At 37.3% G+C, this 26,510-nt stretch overlaps 1 protein-coding gene across 1 annotated transcript in view; it reads left to right on the plus strand.

Annotated features, from left to right (window-relative positions):
- Positions 1-12,012: 12,012 nt before the first annotated feature.
- LOC107587114 (GDNF family receptor alpha-4-like) overlaps positions 12,013-26,510 on the plus strand; it is a 25,514-nt gene continuing 11,016 nt past the window's right edge. Inside the window, exons 1-2 of the mRNA XM_016274757.1 lie at positions 12,013-12,537; positions 21,147-21,431. Of these exons, the coding sequence (XP_016130243.1) occupies positions 12,495-12,537; positions 21,147-21,431 (328 nt within the window). The 5' untranslated portion in view covers positions 12,013-12,494. The remainder of the gene's footprint in view (positions 12,538-21,146; positions 21,432-26,510) is intronic.

Genomic DNA, 26,510 nt, shown 5'->3' on the forward strand with positions numbered 1-26,510 from the left:
AATATAACTAAATTTATTCATGAAATAATTAACTTGTTTTGTTTGTGGTAAATGGATGCCACTCACTGAAATAAATATACACAATGATTTGGAACAGCTAAATATAGTAGGCAAGTGTACACTGCACAGCATGCAAGAGTTTCTATTCCAAACATTTTTTTCACAATTAATGTTAAGATGTCAATTGTGAATAAATCTCAATATATGTGTTACTTTGAGATGTGGTAGATTTACGTATTATATTATATTACATTATATTTTACATTATATTATATTATTATTAATTTATAATTAAATTTACAAAAATTTGGATTAAAATGCAATATCCTCCTGACTACCAGGAAAAAACAGTTTTGTGAATTTAGTATTTTGTCATCTCATCACATTGTTTAGAGCATAAGAAAAATTTGAAAAATGATATTTTATTCATATGTTATGCTCTGTAGAAGACATGGGGCCTTTAAAAAGTTCTGTTTTTTAAGAAATAAAAAGACATGAATAGACATGAAAAGGCAAAAACAGTGGGATTTTTGTTTTAATCACAAATCAATTTAAATTTTTTACGCCAAACTTTATATAAAGATGATTCTCAATTATGTTATGAAAGATATTTTTAAAAAACATTTTTCTTTATGCAAAATGTGTGTAAATTGGCCATAAACAAGTTTTTCCATTATATACAATGTATCTATAAACTGTATCTAATTTGCATATTAATGTGTTTTTGGGGCAACATAGAATGAACAAATAAGTGCAATAATGGGAGTAATAATTAGCAAGATTTTCATAATAATATCTCATATTTAATGGGAATATTGATACATAATTTTTTCTCTATTAATGTGTTGTGTCTCCCAAAATGTGTAATAAACAGTCCTGGTGTCCTCTACAGTGGACATGTATGAAATCGACGTCCTGTTTCATAACAGAAGGTCATATTTTGATTTGAAACCCCATAACATTTTCCTGAGATGTTGATTTATGACAAACAATTTGAAAATGAGTCAGATTGAAATGATAATTACAAAATATTATCATATTTCCATAAGGGTGTTACACTTGATCACTAAATTACTGTCAGCCATGTTTAAAGACCAAGGAGAGGGAGTGGTCATAGTGAAACATCCAATCATTTGGTTTCTCTGGAAAGCCCTGAATGTGCTCTGTACAGGATAGCCAGACTTAAAACTGTGACATGTAACATCTCAGAGAAATCACTAAAACATAATGTTCTCTACAGAGGACAACACTCCATAGCTGGTAGTCAGGAGGATATAACTGTTTATTTATTCATGAACTAATTTGCTTTTTTGTTGTTTTTGCTTATGATAACGTACAAGTTGATGAGTTCATATAACAATACAACACATTTGAAACAAGCATCATCACATTTTTTAACATATCGTATGCAACAGTGTACACTGCACAGTGTGCATGTAAGAGTTCCATTCCTATCATATTTTTTTTTATCACACTTCGTTTTAAGCTGTCAAGTGTGAATAAATAATCTCAAGACAACTCTGTTTGTAACTCTGCTTCAAAGGCCATGCTTGTTAAAAAAATGCATTTTTATTATGTACAAAATAAACTTCAATCTTCAGACTCATCTTGATGTTCTAAACAAAAATGTACGTAACCATGACACCTTGTGTTTAATCATGCATAGGCCTAATTCAGATAAACACCATCTGAGTTTTTTTTCTTATTTTTTTTCAGATAGATTAATTAAAGAGTTTAGTGTGTCCTACAGCTCTGGCCAAGTTACAATAAAATGTAGGTCTGGAGCACAAATGACATGAAAATGATCAAAGTCATAATTTTATGTAACGACTTTTGAATTAACACCAGCTTAGCGAATGCATGAGCGCAGGTACACAGTTTGTCAGTGTAAAATGATGCTGTGCCAGATGAAAGGCAGAGCTTGGCTTAGTTCACAGTGTGGCCTCCAGCTCTGACTTTTTAGCAGGAGAAAATCCCTCCGTTGCCTCACAGCCTTTTAATTCTCCGAAAAGAAAAACAGACAGAATAGACAACTGCCATATGTTTTTCTTGTTCCCCGCTGCACCTTTCATCACTTTCCAGGCTGTGAGATGTGTGATTCGTCTTTTTACCGTAGTGCAATTACAGTTTGTTTGCATGGAAATAAACACATCTACACCTCCTAATGTAGCGAAGGTCATAAAGCCGCCTCACACTGTCACATGTACTGTACATATTGTCCCAATCTACAGAGTGTTAAAGTAACACTGAAGCAGAACTACCACTGTTGAGGATTATGTGGTAAGTTTTCATGTCTAAAAGCCTGAGCAGTAGTTGTTCATGTTCAACATTGTTAACAGTGGGTTTTCTTTACTAATGCTCAATCATTACTTAATTAATCGCTTAATTGTCCCATTAACTTTAACTCGGCTTCAGTGTTACTTTAACACTCTGTAGATTGGGACAATATGTACTCTGAGCAGAGTTGATTTAACTCTGGGGATTTTGCTGTGTGGATTGATGGTTTTATTCAGCACCAGGTTTGAAGGTGATAAAAAGAACCATATATATTGGGAGTTTTATAATGAAGTTGTATTCAGTGTTTCAATGTTTCTTGTTTATCCAGGGCCTTGTCTCTACTTTTGGCTAATTAATTTATAACCTTTTACATCTAAACATTAAAATTGGGCCTATCTGACTGATGTTATCCGGTTGCTATGCAATGTGTGCTGCGTAGCGACAGCAGTTCCTTTGCCGTGGGGTCGTCACACACATCTGTGAGCCTGTCCTGAAATGCACACACACGCGCTCTTATACCTCAGCCGCCCCGCCTCATGAAGAGGCTGATCCCAGCCCCTCTGCCACCCCGGGGCTCACAGAGGGACATGCAATCTGTGCAATGTCAAAACTCATATCCTCATGTCACTCACCCTGTAAACACACTCACACTAACTTTCAGGGCGTCTCAGTGAACTTTAATCTTCTTTTGACATTTAGGAATAGTGCTTGATCTGATATAGGGTTCTATATTTCTGCTGTGAAATTAGTTTTCTAGACAATTATGAATAATTGTGCCAGTGTACGACTTTTTTTTTTTACAAGTAAATAAATAAATAAATATGTGTGTGTGTGTGTACTTGTTTATGCTACATTGTGGGGACCAAATGTCCCCACAAGGATAGTAAAACCTACAATTTTTATAAATAATAAATAAAAACATTATTACAAGTAGTAAATTATGTTTATCTGCAAGTGTAACAATGCAAACAGGTTTTCTGTAAGGGGTAGGTTAAGAGTTAGGGTTGGGGTTAGGTGATAAAAAATATTGTTTGGTCAGTATAAAAGTAATAGATGTCTATGGAAAGTCCATATATGCATCTATATATATATATAGGCTATACAGTAAAAAAATCAATAAAAAGTAATATTGTGTAATATTGTGAAATATTATAAATATTATTACAGTTTTAAATAACAATTTTCTGTTTTAATAGATTATAAAATGTCATTTATTCTTGTGATGTCAAAGCAGAATTTTCAGCAGTCATTACTCAGTGTCACATGATTGTCACGTCAAAGTGTCCCATGGTAGTCTTTATAGTGAAAAATTTAAGGGGGTCTGAATACTTTCTGTACCCACTGTATATGTATATTGTAAAAAATTATGTATTCTAAACAATTCTAGCTCAAAATGCACTACAAATATTGATAACAAAAAGTATATTATTTATTAACAGAGTTGGTTCATTTGAACTGACACTAGAGGACGGTAATGGTCATTCGTTGATAATCTCAAAATGGTTGAATATCGGCTTGCCTGACATATGTACATGCAGTTTAATTTTCAACTAGCATATCTATTTTGCAAAAAGATACTTATGTAAACTCAGATGTCATATCTCAACAGATTAATATTGATTTTATACCCTAACTTCACATTCTTAAATTGTTCTTTCGACTAGCTATTTATTCATTCAAGAGGTAATAAAGCAGCTTCCATCTTAAGTGCAGGAAGAGCTATCATTTCTTAAAAGACTATCAGCACCACAATAAATAGTAAACAGTAACTGTTTCAGAGAGAGGAACAGCTTGCTCATAGCTTAGAGGCTTCCTGATGTTTTAACCTGGGAAAAACGTGACTCACGTTTCTGTGCGTTCCTCCCTCCAGCCCCACTAAAACCTGATTCTCTCATCACAAACTACCGAGTGCGTACTTAAAAGGTGTTTGCTAAGGCAATTGTCATTATTATTATAGCTCATACCTAAGGATAGGAGTCTCATCAAACATAAGAAGCATTAAACCTTAATGTGTGACTCATTCAAGGGATGTTCACCCAAAAAAAAAAAAAAATTCTCATGAAACACTCATGTTTTTAGAAACCTGGGTGTATTTTTTCCCCCTGTGGAACATGGAAGCAGATATTTTGAAGAATGTTGGTAAAGAAACAGTTTCAATTCCCATTGACTGCCATTGTATTTTTTACCCTATAGGGAAAAAATGTAGCCTAGCCTACAAAATCTGTCACTGGTATGCACAGTTTAGGTTCTATGTACCCTTTAGGGATATAAAAGGTCCAAAAGTGTAAGATACCAGCCCAGTGACAGCTTTTGTACCTTTTTTCTGACAGTGTAGCCATATAATTAGTTATAATTAAAAGTCAATGGGAAACTGTTTGATTACTGACATTCTACAAAATATCTTATTTTATGTAGAAATAAAAGTATAGAGGTTTGGAACCACATAAGGGTGACATAAATGATGTCAGAATTTTCATTTTTGGTTGGAGTATCACTTTAAGCTTGTGCTACAGATATGAATGACAGCTCAAATCTATTAGGCAGAAAAATATTACATGGACGGACTGGAGCCTCTGATGAAGTCTGAAATGACATTTCTAATTTATGAGCTCACCAACTTTAGCTTTGTGATGCGTGTATGTGTTTTCATGTGCATTTGTGTGTGCTTTAATAGTTGGACTCATACCTGCTGAGCACATGAAATGTGTTTTGTGTTTTTTTTTTTGGGTGCCACATGCTCTTATTTGCTGGCTGATTGCATGTGCAGTGGTGAGTGAGTGTGAGTGTGTGTGTGTGTGTGTGTGTGTGTGTGTGTGTGTGTTTGTTTGTCACAATTTTGACTTTTTATCTCATAATTCTGACGTCCTATATCATAATGGTCTTTATGCCACAATGAATTTAATTTATTCATAATTATGAGTGATACCAAAGCATGACTTTTTTGTGGTGGAAAGGAAACATGTAATGAAGCATTATTTTTAAGTAATGAGGAAAGAGTTACTAATTTAATTACGCCCATAATATGTGAGTTTTTTATGTTGATTTATATTTTTGTTGTATTTACTGACATACAATTCAAACACAACACACTGTAAATGTTATCTTGTTCATTTTTTAGGAAATAACGTTTGAGCTATTTTTAATAGAGAGTAGTAGGTGAGCAGGTGTGTGTGTGTGTGTGTGTGTGTGTGTGTGTGTGTGTGTGTGTGTGTGTGTGTGTGTGTGTGTGTGAAACATATGAACACTAGCAATCAAGGTGAACAGACGCTGCTAATTCAGGTTGCTGATAAAACGTGTCGATGGTCCTTTGTGGGGCTTTCATTAATGTAGCGGAGTCGTGCGTCTGTGTTTTCTGAAGCGTGCTGGTCAATATTAGTACTAGAGTCTATCTCAAAGGGACATGTTTGTTCTTCCTCCACCCCACCCTCCTCCTTTTCTCTGTCATCTCGCTCTCTCTCGCTCTGTTGTGATGGGTTTGATGCTGACAGCCAAGACAAAGCCTATCTACAGGAAGTAGAGGTGAACGTCAGCAAGAACAAGGCCCTGATAGTGGACTTGGTAACACTTTACAATAAGGTTCCATTTGTTGACATTAACAATACTAAAGCATTTATTAATCTTAGTTCATGTTCATTTTTACATTTACTAATATAGAGTTTCCAAATGTTTTCTTAAGCTGAGCCCCCTCAAATATTTACTTGAAAAATTTAAGTTAATATTTCAATAATTTAACACCACATTCACGTTCACATGTTTGCAGGATAATTATAGTTAATATTACTAAAACCATAAAAAATGTACTTGAAATAAAATAAATGTTAACTGAAATACAACTTAAGGGAAATATTAAATTAAAATATTAAACTATATAGACATTAAAAAACAATAACTAAAAAAAAATGGCAAAAACACAACAAATTACTGAAACTTTTACTAAATTATAATATAAAAACTAAAACTAATAAAAAATATTAATAAACACTATAATAGTATCCAAATTACACCAAAATAACACTAGTTCACAGTTCTCTGTTAATGGTTACATGACATTCAAGTAAGTACATCTATGCATGTTGTTAAGGAGAGGTGTGCAATTAATTCTTTAAGTTATCAAACTTGTGATTTTTCCCTGACAGATTAATAAAACAGACTCCCATTGTTCTGGCCTGCTTGTAGGACATCTCCGCATCTAAGCAAGATTACATGTCAAGAAAAACACTAAGGATTTCATCCACACTGCTGTGGTCAGATAAAGCTCTACTGCGGCTGTAGGGCCAGCAGGGGTCAGGAGGAGCTACTTTCCCTCAAGCCATCCAGATCCTTAATCAGGGGACCGCAACCACACATACCAATAACTTCATGCATAACTAACAAACATTTACACACATTTATTTGATCTGCTTTCATAAATCACTGTGTTTTTGCATATTTGCCCCTAGTTCATTAACAAAACAATACCATGTACTGTAGCAGATGAATATGAGTCATTCTATGAAGCTGCTTTTCCAAATAAATTTCTGATTTTAAAACTTCTACCAGACAAAGAATGTCTTCAAGTGTTAACGTGTTGCACTGTCATCATATGTTGAAATAATAATAATTAAAAAAAATATGTTGGGTTTTTCTGAACGTGACAGGATGAAATGTTTTAAACCAAAATGTTTGGGTTATGAGGTTTTCTCATTAGCATTAAGATTTAACAGGACTTTTCTATAAATAGCTACAATAACTAAATAAACAGATTTCCTGCTTATTTTATTTGACAAGGTGGATATGTTATGCTTTACCTGCCAGACAAATAATAATAATAATAATAATGAATTAATTAAACATGGCTGCAGTTTTGTCTTTTCCTCATTATTGTTAAAGTAGTGATGTGATGGAGAATGAATCAGGATTTGTGGACACAGATAAATGATTCTGTTTGAATTAAAATTAGTTATTCAGTTCAACTGATTTCATTTTCTGTTCAAATTTGTCTTCGGCACTGGACTAAAAAATACATTATTAATATAGTGTGAGCGAGAAAATCATTCCATATTTGATATTGGTAATGTTCTAGTGGGTTATTGTTATTTTTTTAATTATATTAAATAGAATTATTAATTAATGTATATACACACACACACACCAAAATGGCAATAAAATATATTAATATATTTAAGCCAGCAAAGCACTTAACAGCATAATTTTGTGTTTACTGCACTAATTCAAATGATTGATTGTGTTCATAGAATGACTCATATATGACAAACACAACTTTGAACTTGTCTAGTTCTCTCTTGCCAACTGTTTATTTGTCACACGGTTCATGTCATGCTATTTTATCCATTTGTAGGCCTATAATTTACTGCCAGTCAAAAGAGTTTATAAAACCAGTTTTTGTGAGAGATACACATAAACAAACAAACAAAAACTTGTAAACTTGTATTAAACATGTAAACATTAACAAACTGCTTCAAACATTGCTGAATTCATCCTGCTGACAAATTATGTGAGTAGGTCTAGTAATTTGGCAATTAATAATATGAATTAATTACATGAACTAAAGCAAGAGTGCTAAAAACTACTTAATGGGCACGGCTTTATATTTTGTGTGTATTTGCGTAGCACAGAGGCATAAAGTTGTTCTATATTTGTGAGGGAGACATTCAAACGGGCCGTAAACTAAACACATCTGCCAGCTTCCTCTTTTGGCCTCAGGTTATCAAAGCCATGCAAAGCCACTGATGTATAAAAAATCAGTTTGGAGATTTTCTCCACCTTCTCTTCATAACCTTGGAGATGAGAAAATATTTTATTCAGTGGATTTAGTCGTTTTAATATACCGTGTACATCCCCGCTGCTCGAGCTTATGTATATGTGTAGTGTTAGTTTGCATGTCAAAAATAGATTGCAAGAGATGAGAATAATGTTTATAATTGCAAAGGCCTTTGTGTTTATCTGTGTGTGCGTGTGTGTGTTTAACATGGAGAACTGGTGTAGTGTGAATTGCAGTAATTGCCTTGTTTGTTTTGTTTTGGCTGGTTCTGTGAGCTGGTAAGCCACTGCTTCACTGCCTCTGATTGTTTGTCATTTGCCATTTCAAGTGGAACTAACAAGCGTACAAACCGAGTGGGATCGAGAAATTGTGTGTGCGTGTGTGTATGCGCGCGTTTGTAATACTGTGAAGAAAATATACTGTCTCTTTCTTCTCTTCTCTCATCAAGCAAAATATTCCTTCCACCTACGGACATTTTAATTTGTTATGACGTCCACATCTCTGTCATGTACACAGAGCACTGGATGATTATATGCCGGGCAAAAGTGGGTGCGTGTGCGCGCGCTTGCCTTCGCTTTAGTGTGACACCTGAGTCACTGGAAGTACATTATCGCTAATGTCCACTTCTGTGAAGTGACCTCATAAATGACCGCTCGGCTACACTGGCAGTGAGATAAGAGTCTGATAGTGGAGTGCCACTGAAAAGGTCACAGCTATCGTAAAGCAATGATGGGCTGAGCGAGGGATGAGTGGCGAGGAGGAGAAACAGAGAGCGAGAGAGGACAGACAAATGGAAAGATCTTTGTGATGATGATGAAGGGAAGAAATTGCAAGTAAGAAATGGTGTGGAAACAGGGGAAGGCAAAACATAAATATAAGTTTAGTAAAATGGATAAAATGGACAATGCATTGAAGAACTTTTGACTCGGACTGCAAGCACACTAGCAATCACGCACAAAACCATAGCAACCCTGGCAACACCCCAAACCATTACAGTTTTGATGAGTAGCTAACTAAAGGTAGCGAAGAATATTGTTCAGTAGTCTGACACTTTAATTATTGTCGTAGTGTAGCTTTTCCATTAGCGAAACATTTGCGGTGTAGCGCGACCGAAGAGAAGTAAAAATCACTATCACCTAAATCAGTGAATCTCAACCTTTTGGCGTACCGGACCCCAATCCAATTCAGAACCATCCTCAAGGACCCCCAGAACAAAATTGATTCGTATCATTTGTGTCTTTGTGTCTTTGTGAGGACCAAATGCAGTCAAGTATAATTCAAGTTAGCTGACTTGTCCAGTATTTGGTCATATCATCAGCTATATTGGAATTTTCTTTCATGGGAACATGTCATGTCAAAATATACAAAATGTATACAAAAATTCATACTTTATACGGACCCCCTGGCCTTATGTCAAGGACCACTAGGGGTCCACGGACCCCTGGTTGAGAAACACTGACCTAAATGGTCCTCCTCATAGCCTTGGAAAGTCCGATTCATTCCAGTGAATCGGTTCGTCGTAACTGCTCCTCTCTGATGCTGCGTTGGAAAGTCTGGTTCATTCTAATGAATCGGTTCGTCCTAAATGGTCCTCTCATTCATAAATAGTAATGGAATGCCTGATTCATTCCAGTGAATCGGTTCGTCGTAAATGGTCCTCGCTGGTTAGTCTGATTCATTCTAATAAATCAGTTCATCCTAAATGGTCCTCTCATTCATATATAGTGATGGATTGTCCGAATTATTTTAGTAAATCGGTTTACCCCGAAATGGCTCTCTCTCACACGTTGTGTTGGAAAGTCTGATTCGTTCAAATGAATCGGTTTGTCCTAAATGGTCCGCTCTTTCAAACGTTGAGTAAGTCTGATTAATTTCTAAATGTTTTTTCTCATATGTTGTGTTAGAAAGTCTGATTGATTCTAGTGAATTGGTTCGTCCTAAAAGGCCTGCTCTTTCATATGTAGTGTTGAAAATTCCGAATCATTCTAGGAAATCGGGTCATGCGATGATTCATGCAAATGAATGAATTAACAATTTCAGCTCCCTTTACTATGGACTGAATTTTCAGCTTGGTTATAGAGTCTATATTTGATTCAGTATACATTTAGCCTACCTTTTAAAATGTGATACTGTAACCCTAATTGCGATTGTTCATTCAAAACCTAAAAAAATTACACATCATAATGTATTTAGCTACTTTTTCTTTACTTTTCCTTTAGTGCAGCTACAATCAGTTTCAATTAGACTGCAGTTTACTGACAACTGATATTAGGTTTTAACTTGACAAGCTACAGTTTCAAAGTAGTTTCAAGTTTAAACACTTTTTTCAAAAGTGTAAAAATCTAGTTACATCTGATCTTTGAAAAAGGGTGATAAAACTGCATCTTGCATTTGAAAAGAGGACAGAAAGTATGGCCAGATTGCCTGAAAATGAGAGAGGACAAAAGAAAAAGTGAAGTGTGGCTGTCCTGCCACTAAAAAGCCCAACCAGATGGAAGCACTCAGAGTGAGGACTCCAGAGCTGTGACATCATCAGGGCAATGGCTCTGTATGGCATTTACTCTGATTAGTTAAATGGCCATGATTGTCCGCTCAGCAAACCATTTGTACACACACACGCACACAGATGACCGTGCAGGCTGTTGCACTGCGGTAATCAGCCGAATGTGTATCTACATAAGCCTCCTGATTATAGACCCAGTTGTTGGACCAAGTCAGACCACTTGGACAAATCAAATTCTCATTAAAGTTTCATTCGCAAATCCTGAAATTGGAACAGAAATACCACCTTGGTATATCTCTGTGTTGTGCTGCCAACTAAACGTCAGAATCTAAAGTTCTAACGGTGTTGTGTTGGTTGTATCCACGGTCTGGACAGCTCATGGCCCTTATGGGATATCTCTGTATGGAGTTTTGTTAACAAACTGAAACGGAATACCCTGTGAACTCTCTCAATGAAGTCTCGCCTGTTCCCATATTTATGGTTTGCAGCACTGTTCAATATTGTTTTGTGGGTGATCTCAAAACTTATATCCAGATTAGCTGGGCTTGTTCAATATTGTAATTAAATATAACATTAAACATTAATTTATATGGGTCAGGTTAAACAGAAATAGCTATGCACACAGCAATGGAATTTAGCAGCTTGATTTTATTTTATTTTTTATTAAATAGGCCTATCATTTTAACATTTGCTCACACCAAGGAGGATAACTATAATGATGAAGATATAGTTTATACATTTTTATAAACTTAAAGGAATGGCAGAGTCCACACTATAGTGATAAGCGCACAGAGGAACATAGTTGGAACCACTTTTAGAACGATTTATTCCAGCTGATGAACGATAAAACATTGATAGCCAATCAGAATCCATCCTGCTTCTAAAGAGATCCAGCATTTAAAGCTACAGACGGCAAAACTGCAGAGCCCGTTTACAGTAAACAGAATGATATCGTTCATTGTTATGAACGCTATAGTTATTGCTCTGCTGTCAGTGGGCCTTTACACACTTATAGATTTCCAGTAGAACAAAAACCACCATAGGATAATGTTCATAAATTTGTAAATATGCTAATCTGAAGAACATTTAACATAAGAGATTTTTTAATAAAAAAAAACATACAGCCTAAAAGAGTTCTTTATTTCTTGGTAACCTTACGAACCATTTTAAAACCACTGAGTGATGGAATCCTAAAAAGGACAGTTATTTTTTAGAGTGCACAGTTTGACTGATCTTTATCTCACTTTTTTAATCGCCGTAACATTTCACTATTGCTGAAAGATTCACTTGCAAACTTAGATACTTGCAGAGCAGGCTGAATTTCTCTAGCATATAGGAGCACCGACCCAGCTCTCCAGAAGGCTGGTCAGGGATTTTGCATGGATGCGCCTGAGAATGCCCGAGCCAATCACAGGGAGGCAGCTGCATGTAAAATTCGCCGCTGAGTTTGAGGACTGGATTGAGCACATTGTGCTGTGGGACAGCAGGAATCAAGCATCTGGGGTCGCGCTCACATATACTGTATTAAACTGATGCGCACTAATGCGCACACTGGAACATCTGACGCGCGCATTTGGTTACGCTTCTATCATGGTGATACGCGTTTGAATCGAGGATTATTATTTTAGAAAGACTCCGATCGTGAATATAACGGACATCAGCTGCTAGTGCGTTTGACAGTTTGCAATTTTCCCCTGGCTTGTTTGTAGTATTAAATCATTGCTGCTCGGACACCCCATACGCATTAGAAAGCTTCCGATATCGCACAAGTTTGTAGCTGGTACTGATTGTCGGACACGTCGTTTTGGAGATTTCTATCAGTCGGACGGTGGTCCTCTTGTATGGATGTAGTGCCTCGGACTGAGTCGGACCGATCCGGGGTTTCCAGACGCGCTTCCCCGAGATTCCCCAGCAGCATCACCGTCCAGCCGAGCGCATCCAACAGCAGTCGACATGATCCTTCTGGGAATACTTCTAAATCTGTTCGTCATTAAGGGTAAGACTCTTAGAAACAGTCTCCATGACTTATTTTGACACATTAGGGTCACACTTTACATGACAGTGTTTATGCAGTACATTTACATGAATACATAAGTATTTACATTGCATATTTACTTAAGTTAATGAACAACGTGAATAATATTAATATAGAGCTGCCTGCAAAAATAATTTGTTAGTATAACTGTTGTGATTCATTATATTTACATATATACAATAATATAAACGTGAGGTGAAAGATGAACGCAAACTAAAAGGGACTGTTACTATAGTAAAACCATGATATTGTAAATTTTCTAATGGAAAAGATAGATAGGTAGATAGATATTTTTATGAATGGCTCTTTGGTGGTGAACTAAACTAAAGGAGACTTACTACTGTAAAACCATGGTATTGTAAAGGGAAGGATTGTCTGAGGGAAAAGATGATAGATAGATACTTTATTTTTGGGTTGCGTTAACAGCCAGACATGTACAGTATAGAGCATAACACAATACATATAGAAAGATTAGAAAATTCTACATTATAAACTATTTACACAATACAAAATATATTACAGACAAATAGACCAAGTGAGTAGAATAAGCACAACAGATATCATAAACAAGTTTTCATCGTACACAAAACATTATACCGGTTGCACACAGTATCCTGTGTATTGGATGTATTATGCACATTTTGCATGCATTATATTGTATATGTCATATATAGTGCATACCATTACATGATGATCATTTGTAAAAGCCAGAACAGCAGTGATTAAATTACAATTGCATGGAAACTTATTGCACAGGTGTGTTTTTGGGTGACCACTGTGCCATGTGCTTGTGCTGAAACAATAGAAAGGGTTTCATTTTCTAGAATGCTGTACGCTGAGCAGAACAGATGTGTCTGTCACTCCTTCACATATCTGTGTACTTGCTTATTACATTTAACAAACGCTGAACACTCTTAAGAATATCCCCAATAGCACCAGATTATCTTTATATGTGGCTTGTAACAATAGCACAACCCTTTATGTTGTAAAACCAGCATAAATAGCTTAAAAGAGCTTAACTAGTAATATCACTTACTGTTAAATGTGTACAAAAACAAAAATTACCTTTAAGAGACCCTCCTTTAATGTAGCATTCTGAGCTCATCATTATGGTTTGAACAATAGGTAATTATATTTAATTCATACACAGTACTTTTAATAGTTAAATACAACACTGAGATTTTCAGCCAATTAGATGTACTTTACAGCCCTGTGTTTATTTTCTTCACACCTTTGAATCACAACAGCATAATAGTTTTAATATATCAGACATTACAGGAGCTCTTCCGAGAACGATAATCCGCACAGGCCGGGTCTAAAAATATAATTTCCGTCAACAAATAACAGTATGTTATGAGACATCTGTCACAGTCAATATTATCCTAATTATGTGATGGCAGAAACGCACACACATATAAACAGAGACAGATTAGGCTGGTAAAGGGCAGCTCCATGGTGTTCCTGTAGCACAGCAACCAACATTTGAGGGATCTGACTTTCTCTCCCCACATGGGACGACAGGGTGCAATATTGCAAGTGTCTTGTGCGAGTGCTTTGTAACCCAAGTGGCATTCATCATCATGAGTGGTGTTTGTCGCACCCTGGTGCCACGAGAACACGCTGTAATGCGTGCGCTGATCGACAGGTTTATTTATTAGCTGTGTTAATGATTGCAGATTTGATGTGCTTGCTCGTGCTGTGTGTATCCCCGGGGGTCGGGTCGTATATCAGCCACACGAATCGCAAAAGGACCCCCTGACGGATATCAAGTGGCAAAAAGATTTCATTTCCACAGTGTATTTGCATAAATATTCGCATGCTTGAATATGTTTTTAAGAGGCGACCTGAGGTGGAAAGATGTGTACAAACATACCAAGTCAAAGATTGACGGCCTTCGGGCAGGTGCGCATGTGCAAACTCGTGCCAGCCGTATGCCCAGGTGTGTTTCAGAAAAGATTCGCGTGCGCAACTCTGGACTTTGGCAGCTTCAACTCATTTGTCAGCGACAGATGCTGACAGGTCTGGGAAAAACATGGCTGGCATATCCGCTACAAAAATGAGCATTTTAGTCTTATTTTTCAGTAGAATATCTAAACATTCTCAAATTATTATTATTATTATTATAATATACTGACTTGAGAAGCAAAATATTATTTATTTAATTTTTTTTAAGTGATCAAAATTAAGTGATTTTATGCTTAACCCTCATGTTGTTATCCGGTCATTTTGATGTTATCACATTGGACTAAAACTTACAGACTTTGTTCACACAGGGTATAACAGCTTGCCGAAAATTGCATAATTTTTGTAGGGTTTTTTAAAGGATTGTTTGCCCACCTTGTTATACTTATGGTGTTTCTCAGTCAAAAATCACTGCCCTACAAAAATAAAATATCCCTTGTAAATCAATTAGCACAAGTGTTGCATTTTGGACCTGATTGATCGTAGGGCTCATTGATCTGAGCTTCTGCACATCAGTTTTTGAGTGAACACTGCCAAAATCATCCACAAATAATACTTTTTGTGCATAAGCTCAGATCAGTGAGGCCTATGATCTATTAGGTCCAAAAAGAAATGCAAAACCTGTGCTAATTGAAAGAAAACAGGTTGACAAAAAGATTAAATCCAAGATTTAGTGATAATATCGCAAAATGAGAGAATTACAAGCAATATTTAAAAGGTTGGTAATTTTACCGGGAACACCATAGTAGGTTTTCAGCACAGCACAAGGGTTAAAACAAGAACAGATATCTGTCAGTGGGGTAAGAAAAATAAACTTAGTCATTACCCCTGTGGTAGATATTTTTTAACTCACTTAATTTGGATTATTTTTTCTTGACTTAATACCTAAAGCAATTTTGCTTCTCAAGTAAATGTATCTTCAGATACTTGGACTGTAAAACAAGTGAAAAAATACTGAGTATGAAAATATTTTTTGTTGTGTAATGGTTTCTTCCTCATTTCTGCTTTTACCCAAATGAGATTCTTGCGAAAAGCATGAGCTGCACAAGTTAAGAAATGTTTTGGGATGCTTTAATACACACAGGTGAACGAGGCTTCGTCAGCGCATATACTAATTGCATGGAGAAAAATATGCCATAATGGACTCAGGCATCCCAGCCAAGGACATACCCAGGGACAGGCGGACAGCCTAATTACACGGCCATTTTTAGCAAATCAAAGAGGAATCTTAAGAACACTGGTTCAATAAACCACACGGGACTAGTTTACAAAAAGGGAATCTTCCTTCCAGGCATGTTTTCTTCACATATGAGGGGATGTTTAGGGTCTTTTCAGGGTTGCGTGTGTGTTTTGTTGATAACCAGGAATTGGAAAGGCAAACACGGTGACGGCAGATGGTGTTGGGCTCTCTCGCCTATCCTGGAAGATTCAAGCCAAGCGACAGAATCAGAAAGAGCGCGTGCGAGCATGTGTGTGTGTGAGCTCCACTCGCACACGGCTTTTATGATGATGCTGTAGCCAATTTTCATTAAAGGCGCTGAGCGCTATGATTTAGCATCGAGGACCGTCTCAGCATCACGTCCCTGCAGTGCACTCCTTCCTCCCGGGGCTTTCGGATTGTCTTCTGTTTCTCCTCCCTGTCAATCAGACGGGCCCATCCGGCCCAGTTCTTTTAATATCGCCGCCATGCTTTGATGTGACGTGTCACCAATAGTGAATAGATACGGTGCTCTGACCCACATTTGACAAAACCCTCAATGCAGCAAATAACAGTGTGTGCTGGAAGTCTATACAGCACATTTACTGTCAGAAAGATACTTAAATATAGCCTAGTGTTAATGGCTTCTTTTTTATTCCTTGACATTTGTCATCCTTGCTGAAAAACAGTCATTCACTGTTTTAAATGGTTACGAGGGTTTGTTTGTGTGCGTTTTTCTCAAGTAATTTGTCTAAATTGTTGGTTTAGGCCCTGAGATGCAGCATGCTGTAATTTATCTGATGGATTCTTCAGTTTTGTTTGGATCGACAGAAGAGACGTTTACTTGATATGTATCTTGATATAGTGGAGCTCGGTTTACCACAGAGGTTCAGACCGCTGTACGCATTGATTAGTTAATCACGTTAGACCCGCAAATATCGACAGCTGGAGCCGGTTTGCTGTCGCTGGCCATAAATACGGTCACACAAGGATACTTAGATTTACAGTACGCGCTCGTGCTGTCTTTCTCTATTTCACTCACCTCTTTATTTCTTTCACTCCCCTGTACAGCTGAGCTTCACTGCAGAAACTACGTCTGTCATTCTCTCTCAGTGTGTGCATGAGACTTAAAGCCTCAAGGTGTGTGTGTGTGTGTATGTGTGTGTGTGTCACTGTCACTTGCTAAATGTGATTTTAGTGCACGCACACACACATATCTCGTAATACCCGGCCAGCATGTGTTTGATTGCCATCAGCCTCCATACTGAGACGGTTTCCTATTGTGCGAGGCGTCTGCTGTCTGTCATTCTGTTTACTTTCTTTCTTTCTGTTTCTTTCTCACTCCATCTCTCACTTTTCAACTCTTCTGTGCACTTGTCGTTCTCTGAATCGTTCCCTGTTTTTTGAGTTTATTGAGACAAGTCATAGTTAATAATTTGTTAATAGTGAGAATTGGACCTTAAAATAAAGTGAGACCAAAATAAATATTAACAAATATTAACATAAATTAGCATTATTTTAGTATAATTGGGATATTATTATAGTTTTTTGTGTTTTAAAAAGTTTTATTTTTGTATTTCTAATATAAAAGTTTATTTGTTTCCTTTTTTTTACATTTTATTTGAAGTCTGTTAACTTTCATTTAGTTTTCTTTGTTTTCTTACTTTTCAAATAGTTTCTTGTATCTAATCTTAATATGCAGTGTCAAGTCAAGACATTCCGTGGTTGGCTGAAAAATGTACACTTTGGCTCTGTTGAGCTATCAAACAAGCATTGAATACAGCAGCATTGACTCAGCCAATGGTGTGAGTTTAGGGTGGGGCTATCTGATGGCAGATGGAAAACGTCTCAGGTTGCTTATGTAACCATGGTTCCCTGAGTAGGGAACGAGACACTACATCCTCTAGGGGTCGCTATGGGGAACACCTCGTCGTGACCCGTGTCTGAAGCATACATTGAAAAAACACCAACTCGTTGGCCGGCGACAGCCATGACGTCGCTACCGGTGCAATTATAATATAAATAGGCGCCGGGAGCTACACATCATTCACACGCAGCATGGCAAGAAACCTAGAGGACGCAGTGTCTCGTTCCCTACTCAGGGAACTTCGAACTGCGTCCTCTAGGGGTCGCTATGGGGAACGGTATACCCACGCCACCATGCTGAGGGGAGTGCAAGCCAGAACCATGGCGAGCACTAAGTACCAACTCTACCATATTGCTATGGGAGTCGCCCCTGGGACGTTAGACGGCTGTCAGTGACATTATTCCCTACGGCCAAAGGCCTAGGCTACATACCCCAAAATATTTACCTGTTAGGGCCAGACTCCTGGGCCCGGGGTAGAGCTCAAGGCTTGGAATCAGGAATAGATTCCTTTAAGGGAATACGACCAAGAGCCTAGAATCATACTAGTCTTGGCCTGTCACACAGGGGCTACCGCACGTTTCTCTTTGTATGTGCTGAAGGAACTGTCTCAGCAGACCCTTAGTAACAACACCCTGTTAAGTAGGTATCCAGAGGATACATAGGAGGAGTGGTGCCCAAGGCGGAGCTGGGGTTTTAAACCACTCAAAAACAGCACGAAGTCTTTGCGCGTAGCTCTTACCATACAGGATTTTAGAAAAGTGGGCAAAGCATAACGTGCACACTTACCACTTATGTGGATTTGAGAAAAGTGCGCAAAGCTTAATGTGCTGCACTTATTTAGAGTTTTCCAAGCATCTGTTACAGATAGTGAAATACGCACTGCAAGTCGAGCACCTGGTTTCTGAACCCAGCACAGGGGGTGCTCATCGAGGACCTACCCTAGAAAAGGAACAGAACCTTCCGTGCCTCAGCAGCGTCGGGTCCTGAATCGCGGGAAGCAGATGGCTGCCCCGCTTTCCTCGAAAAGAGAGACAAACGAGAGCGGAGGTTTTTTTTTTTTTCCTTGGAAAATGCTCGCAGTGCATGCCGATTGCCCCCTCAGAGACATCGCGTGTGTGCTCTATGCCCAAACAAACAACGCATAGATCGTGTGTGTCATCAGATGTTAAACGTCAACACGGATGCATACATCCTTAAATGCTTTGCTAGTGCTCGCCATAATGAGATAAATAGAGATCGCTCTTACCACAGAAATGCACGCTTCAAACAAAACAGTCAATGAAGACGAAGAAGAGAATGATGTGTAGCTCCCGGCGCCTATTTATATTATAGTTGCACCGGTAGCGACGTCATGGCTGTCGCCGGCCAACGAGTTGGTGTTTTTTCAATGTATGCTTCAGACACGGGTCATGACGAGGCGTTCCCCATAGCGACCCCTAGAGGACGCAGTTCGAAGTTCCCATGAAAGGGAACCTGTTTGAAAGCAGACATAAATTCTGCAATTCTGTTTGGATCCTCTAGTGCAACGACACACTTCACCTTTAAGAAGAAAAATTAAAACAGTGGCAGATCAAACACCTGTCTTTAAATTCAAACTAGCACGTAACATCTCAATAATAGAGATCAAAGTGTGTTTACTTGTCCGTTTAACTTCGGCCGCCGCAGTAGATGGTCTTTCACGCATGGATCATCGCTCTGTGAGCTGTGGAAGGAAGTGCCATTTTGTGGTAGCGGAGTCCTAAGCCATGACCAACGCTTAGTCTGCCGGCCACAGCCATGGGTTCTCAATCACCACACGCTTTAAAATGAGGCCTAGCGCAATTACAGCCCTTGCCGCTGCGAAGGAAAATAGACACAAAGGGGGATGGGGGTCAGGGGGGAGAAATACAAGAAAGAGAAACACATGTCTCATGCTTCTACAGGAGTGCAAGGCTTTTTTCTGTCGCTGCTTAATGAAAAACAGCAAACGTAGCCATGAAATTACACAGCCCTGTCACAGTTTTCCCTCAGGTCACCCTGAGACCCGGCTGACGGCGAGGGTCTCTGGAGTTGATGACGTCTGTCAGGATTGAGCCTGAGAATGGACACAAAGCACAAAGTGTCTGTTGTCAAGGACTTGGGTTGAAACTCTTGATGTATGAAGTTGGTGAATGAAGATTTTCTGCTCGTTTAAGTAATCTGTCCTCCTGCAATAGCAAGCTGGGAAATTCCCTTCAGAGAAGAGGTCTCTTTTAAATAATTTTACACATTATTAATTCTGCCCTTGAGTGCAAGTTAAGGGACTTTGATCTTCGTTTTTTTACACGGCCGCTGTCAGAATGTTTTCTATGCGTCTAGAATACAGATATTATAACTCTGATATATTATAGTGAAACTGATGAAAATTCACAAAGTGTAATTCGTCATAACCAGGTCCACAGGGAATCAGAATTGAACAGAAAACTCATTCACAAAGTTCTACATATTCTTCATATTTGTGTGTGTTCTCTTTTTAAATATTCTGGCCAATATGTCTGTTTTCATCAACCAATTCATGAATCAGATGTGAATTGGATTAGCCATACCCAACAGGAAGTTGAATTGGAATTTGAAGACAAAGACAGGAAGTAGAAATGACTAAATAGCAATTCAAAGAAATGTAATGTGCAATGTATTCTGGAAAATAAAGTGTTCTATAAATTATCTGGCCTATAAACTTGAAGACTTTTATTTATGTATTTTTTTTTTCAAAACAAGGCTTTGTCAAGCCAACATTCAACAAACTTTGTTTTTCTACTTAAAGGGATAGTTCACCCAAAAATTCTGTCATTAATTACTTACCCTCATGTCGTTCCAAACACATAAGACCTTAATTTTAAAAGTATTCTTGTAGCTTCATAAAATTAAGATTGAACCGCTGATGTCACATGGACTATTTTAACAATGTCCTTACTACCTTTCTGGGCCTTGAACGTGTCAGTTGCATTGCTCTCTATGCAGGGTCAGAAAGCTCTCGCATTTAATAAAAAATATCTAAATTTGTGTTCCAAAGATGAACGAAGGTCTTATGGGTTTAAAACAACATGAGGTTGAGTAATTAATGGCATAATTTTCATTTTTGGGTGAATTATCCCTTTAAAAAGTACATTGAAACTTCTTTGGATTAATTTTATTTCTACTTCCTCTCATATAAATTCGGACTGCAATTCTGCAACTTGTTTGCTAATGTACCTCCAATTCAATTCAAATTCAGGAACTATAGGAATTATAGGAATTGTCTATTCATTTCGTAATGTTGTAGTTGCTCTCGGTTCCTTTTAAGACTTTTTATGAGGTTTAAATGCATTCCACTGCTGATTTTGTACTGAAATGCCATGTAGAAAAAGGCATGTATGACAATAAAAAAATGTGTGATTCCATCTGGGCCTACCCACAACTGTGTCCAAATGCATGTCTGTGGAGCCAAATGCTATCTGCTAAATTAATTAGTTCACTGGTAAAACATATTGTTAATAAATACTTTGTTTATTGATTTTAAAATGAACTTTACTCACAATCCTCCAGGGGCTGTTCCCTTGGTGTTGCCAGTTTTCCCCGGGACTGTGGACTGCATAGAGGCTGTAAATGAATGTATGGTGGACCCGGAGTGTAAGCGGCAGTTCCGGCACCTGGAGTACTGCGTGGACGAGGAGGCAGTGGCTCCCCTCAGTCTGGAGGGGCGGCAGGCCTGCATCGATGCCCAGAACAACCTCATGCACTATCAGAACCTGCAAGAATGCAAGTGTCAGCGAGGCTCTCGCTTGGAACAACAGTGCCTGAGCGTTTACTGGACCGTTCGTTTTCCACAGGGTAAGAGGCAGAAGACAGAGTTTTTACTTTTTGTATGATGACTATTGTCAACAATAAGCCCTCTTATATTTCAGCCTCTCCTCTTCAACCACCTGGATCTGTTCTCAATTTAGTCCCACCCTAATTTTTTTCATAAAAAATCCTGTTTGAGTTACAAATGGTTTCTTGCAAAGGGAGTTCTAGGGAGTCTGTGGGAAGTTAAAGAAAGACCAATACTTTTAGTTTTAGACCAATATTTACTGTGAAAAGGACTATAAAAATACATTTAAATGATCAAAAATGCCATTATAGAACCACATTACCATTCACAAATTTAAGTTCCTATTTTTAAGAAATTAATACTTCTATTCAGCATGGATGCATTAAATTGATCAAAAGATTTATGATTCAAATAAACTGTTATTTTCAACTTTCTATTCATCAAAGAATCCTATCAAAGTGTAGGATAAAAAAATTATCACAGTTTCCACAAAAACAGTAAGCATTGTTTGCAATGATTTTGATGATAATAAGAAATGTTTCTTGAGCAGCACATCAGCATATTAGAATGATTTCTGAAGGATCATGTGACACTGAATACTAGAGTAATGATGCTGAAAATTCAAATTTGCCATCACAGAAGTAAAATAAATTTTAAAGTACATTACCAGTCAAAAGTTTTTAAACAGTAAGATTTTTTATGTTTTTAAAGAATTTAAAGACATCACAAACCCAGACAAACCCCGCCCCCGGGAACATGCAACGAAGGGGGCAAGGCCATTCTGTGCTGCTTTAGAGAAGAGAAAGAGAAACCCATGGGTGCACGTAAAATTCATAAATTCAGTTCATATATGAATCATGATTCTGTCTTCTAACGATTCGAATAGATTCACAAGTTTCAAAATCAATGTTGTAAAGCAGCGGTTCTCAATACTGTTCCTCGCGTTCCTCTGCTCTGCACATGCTCTGCATCTCTCTCTCTCTCTCTCTCTCTCATTCAGCTCAGCTCCAGCAATGAACTGTTCCATTTATACACTTATTTTCACACAGCTATGAGAAGCGTTATACATGGACGCGCGTGCAGTTGCCGTACTGTATTAAACCTTTAATCAGCTTTAAATAAAACCGTATATTAAAAGCTAACATAAGTAGTAGCATTTACAAATAACAGCATATCTAAAAGTATGAGACAACAACAATCAAAAAACATACCATTAAGAGCCGTGCTTGCACAGTTTCTGCACGATCCTCTTCAATAATATCCTCTGCGTCTCAATCGGGCTCAAACTGATAAACGATATTAACGGTGCCGTTGTTTACAATACAACCGGAGCACATGCCGCTGAGGTGAGGGGCATGACGTTCAGACACGCTAGAGACGGTTTAGCCAATCACAACACACTGGGCTAGCTAACCAATCTAAGCCCGTAGGTGTAAATATAATATATATGCATATTCACTCAGAAATATATCATATTATAGAAGTTAAATTGCTAATGCAGTTTCATGTTTTTTTAAGACTCCCTAGAATATTCCCTGACTCATGTCCAGCAATTCCCAAACCAGTGAATGTCATGATGAAAGGAGCAGGTTTAAAGAAAGTGAATAAGAAAGTAAAAGGGAGTAGGTAACTCCAGAGAAAAGTCATGCATAAAGAATTCAGTTAAATCAATTTCAAAATGACTGCCTTTGTTCTGTCGGTCATAAACAGTGTACTCACAGATCTCAGTGGATGTTCTTTCAGGACATGCCAAACGCTTTAATGAGAGTGTTGAGTGAGCTACCAGAGGATTTAGATTTAGGCACTAATAGCATTTAATGAGTGCTCAGTAATGTGTATGAAATGGCAAGGAGGCATAAAACCCAGTCAGACACTAAACAAACGACTGGCTCCCTGACAATGCTATCGTGATTAATCTCGCCATTCCCTCATCTGTTCATTACGCTCGGCGGGATGGACGCATACATGCAGGAACTGGAATATGCCGCGTTCCGTCGAGGGCGCCTGGTTCCATCTCACGGCAGAAGTTTCACGCTCGTGTGTTTGCTCATGAGCAAAAGAGATTACAGAGTTGCTGGTGAATGACGTCCGGAGGATCGTCAAAGCACGGCTGCAAAATTAATTGATTCAGAGTTTATATTCCCACCCAATATGGCTTATTAATATTAAACCTTATGAAACAGGAAGATGGGTTCCCACAGCGACTCATCAAGAGCTGTTGTAAATACTGACTAATCCCAGGCTCCTCCAGCAGCGAACTCATCATGCGTCTGAGTGCAACGCAGGGGCCGCAGGGGCCGCAGGGGCCAGAAGAGCCCGGCCTGATCGACAGTCTCAGAAATAAGTGCTTTTAAAACACATCAACTGGAAATGTCAAGTGTTCTTCTCCTGCGTGCTGCAAATGAAAACCGTCAGCGGTGGAATACGCAAGGCACGTAATTGTGAATGTAGCACACTTGATGTGGCGCCTCCGTAGATTGAAATGTGGCGTGCGAACAAGATGACAGGAAGGATTCTGCCTGTTTTCATTTGTTTGAAGAGTCTGTGTGTGCGTAGGTTTTGATAGCCGGAATTTCAGAAAATGTCCCCAAAAGAATATCACAACATGACAAAAAACTCCTTCTGGGGATGTCGACACAAAAATAACAGGCCTGTGAAATGACAAAATGTGCATTTTGGAGTTAGGCTAAGAGTGTATTAATTATAACATGACTTTTTGAAGAAAATATGAGGGGTGTTTGCTGACAAATGTTTACAGTATTTGCTAATCTATTGCTAAGGCATTTGAAGTTGTTGCTAGGGTGGATCTAGGGCTTTGCTAAATCTCTGTGATATTCAGATCTGTTCATATAGATGATGCAAGGCAGGTTTATTTATATAATTGTAGCACATTTCAGTCGTAATTCATACAAGTGCATAGTGTTACATATAAAGAGAAAGATAAACGACACGTTAAACTAAATTTAACACCATTTAAGAATGAGGAAGGAAAGTTTAATTTAAAAATGAAAACAAATAAAAAAATACATAAAATAAATAAAATGAAAAAGAACATTTCAGTATAATAATGAAAAATAATAAATAAAGTTCAATAAAAAATTAAAGTAAATAGAAATAATAAAATAAAAAGGCATAGTCATTATAAAGAGAAATAAAATAAAATAAATACATTTTAAAAATCTACATTTTATAAATCTAAAGTAAATAAATAAATATAATTTAAATAAATAATATGAAAAAAGAATATCTAAATAAAATAATACATTAAATAAAATAATAAAAGAAATGTGAAATAAATAAAAACAAATAACAATATCTTAAAAAAATTTAAGTTTTAAAAAAAGTCTATTTAAAACAAATACAAATAATAAAAAATGATCTAAAATGATTAAAAAAAGAAAAGAAAAAGAACATATTAATAAAATAATTAAGTGCATTCACTAAAGTGCAGCACTGTGCTTATTTAATTGCTATATTCCTATATTACTATATACTATATATTACTATATTACTATATACTATATTACTATATATCATATCAGAATCAGCTCAGTGATATGTGTCAGGTCCCCGCTTTGATAGCAGCAACATTCACAATTGTTTACAGAACAAGCGGGAACCCAGTGTGTCTGTAGCTTTCTCTATTTCTGTTTTATCATGTGATAGAAAGTCTAAGGCCTTCTCAAGCTGTACGGCTGTCTCATCTAATCTGCGGCCTATAATGCTTCAAACTAAGAATGGTGTAAAGACACAAAGCAATGCCATCAAGCTAGCATTTTTAAACATTCGCTCACTAAAAAATAAATCATTTCTAATCAATGACTTAATAACCACAAACAACCTGGATTTTATGTTTCTAAATGAAACATGGCTAGAAGACAGCTGCAGTGCAACAGTCCTCAATGAAACAGCCCCTCCTAACTTTACTTTCATGAGTGTCTGCAGGACTGTTAGGAGAGGTGGAGGTGTAGCTTCTCTATTTAAAGATGTCTATCAATGCAAGCATGTGTCATTTGCTCTATTTAAAGATGTCTATCAATGCAAGCAAGTGTCATTTGGTCTTTTGAATATCTAGGGATTGTGCTGAAAGGTCCTCCACACATTCTGTTTATCATTATTTACAGGCCTCCAAAATACTCTCCAGCCTTTGTTGAAGAGTTCACAGAAATGTTATCAATGATTTCCTCAGAGTTTGACTGTTTTGCTATTGCAGGGGATTTTATTATTCACGTAAATAATGCAGAAATCAAAACTTCAAAAGAAATTATAACAGTTTTAAACACTTTTAACCTGATTCAGCATGTGCATGAACCTACACACAATCATGGACATACTCTAGATTTAATCATCAGTAGGGGCCTAAACATTTCATCCATTGTTATTAAGGACGTAGCACTATCTGATCACTTCTGTATTTTCTTTGATATATTGATCTCTGCTACCACTGAATCTAGATCTGTCTCTGACATTAACGAGAACACTAGTGTGCTATTTATGGAGGCTATATCTTTAACACCAAGCATTTCTGCAGACTCTGTTGATCTTCTCCTTGATTCCTTTAACTCAAAAGTTAAGAATATTATTTATTGATGATATTGCTCATGTGAAAGTCAGCAAGAAGACTGGCAGACAAAAATCAGCTTGGAGAAAATCAACAGCATTACAAAGTATGAAAAGACAATGCAGAAAAGCTGAGCGGATGTGGCGGAAGACGAAACTTGAAATTCACTATAGCATCTATAAAGACAGCCTTCATGCTTTCAATGTGGAACTAGACACAGCTAGACAGAGTTTCTTCTCAAACCTTATAAACAGTAACTTAAACAACACTCACACTCTTTTTGCTACTGTTGAGAGACTGACAAACCCCCCAAGTCAGATTCCCAGTTAAATGCTCTCTGACAGAAAATGCAATGAGTTTGCTTCCTTCTTTTCTGAGAAGCTCAATAATATCAGAAAGGCGATTAGCACATCCTCAAGTTATGCAGAGGTCAGACAGATTCGACCGCAATATCAAAAAGAAGATACTATGTCTATTTTTGAAGCAATTGATAGCAAAATTTTGGAAGAAATAGTGCAGCACCTAAAATCGTCAACCT

Source organism: Sinocyclocheilus grahami, unplaced genomic scaffold (assembly GCF_001515645.1).
Source record: "Sinocyclocheilus grahami isolate Dianchi unplaced genomic scaffold, SAMN03320097.WGS_v1.1 scaffold89.1, whole genome shotgun sequence".
Lineage (NCBI taxonomy): Eukaryota > Metazoa > Chordata > Actinopteri > Cypriniformes > Cyprinidae > Sinocyclocheilus > Sinocyclocheilus grahami.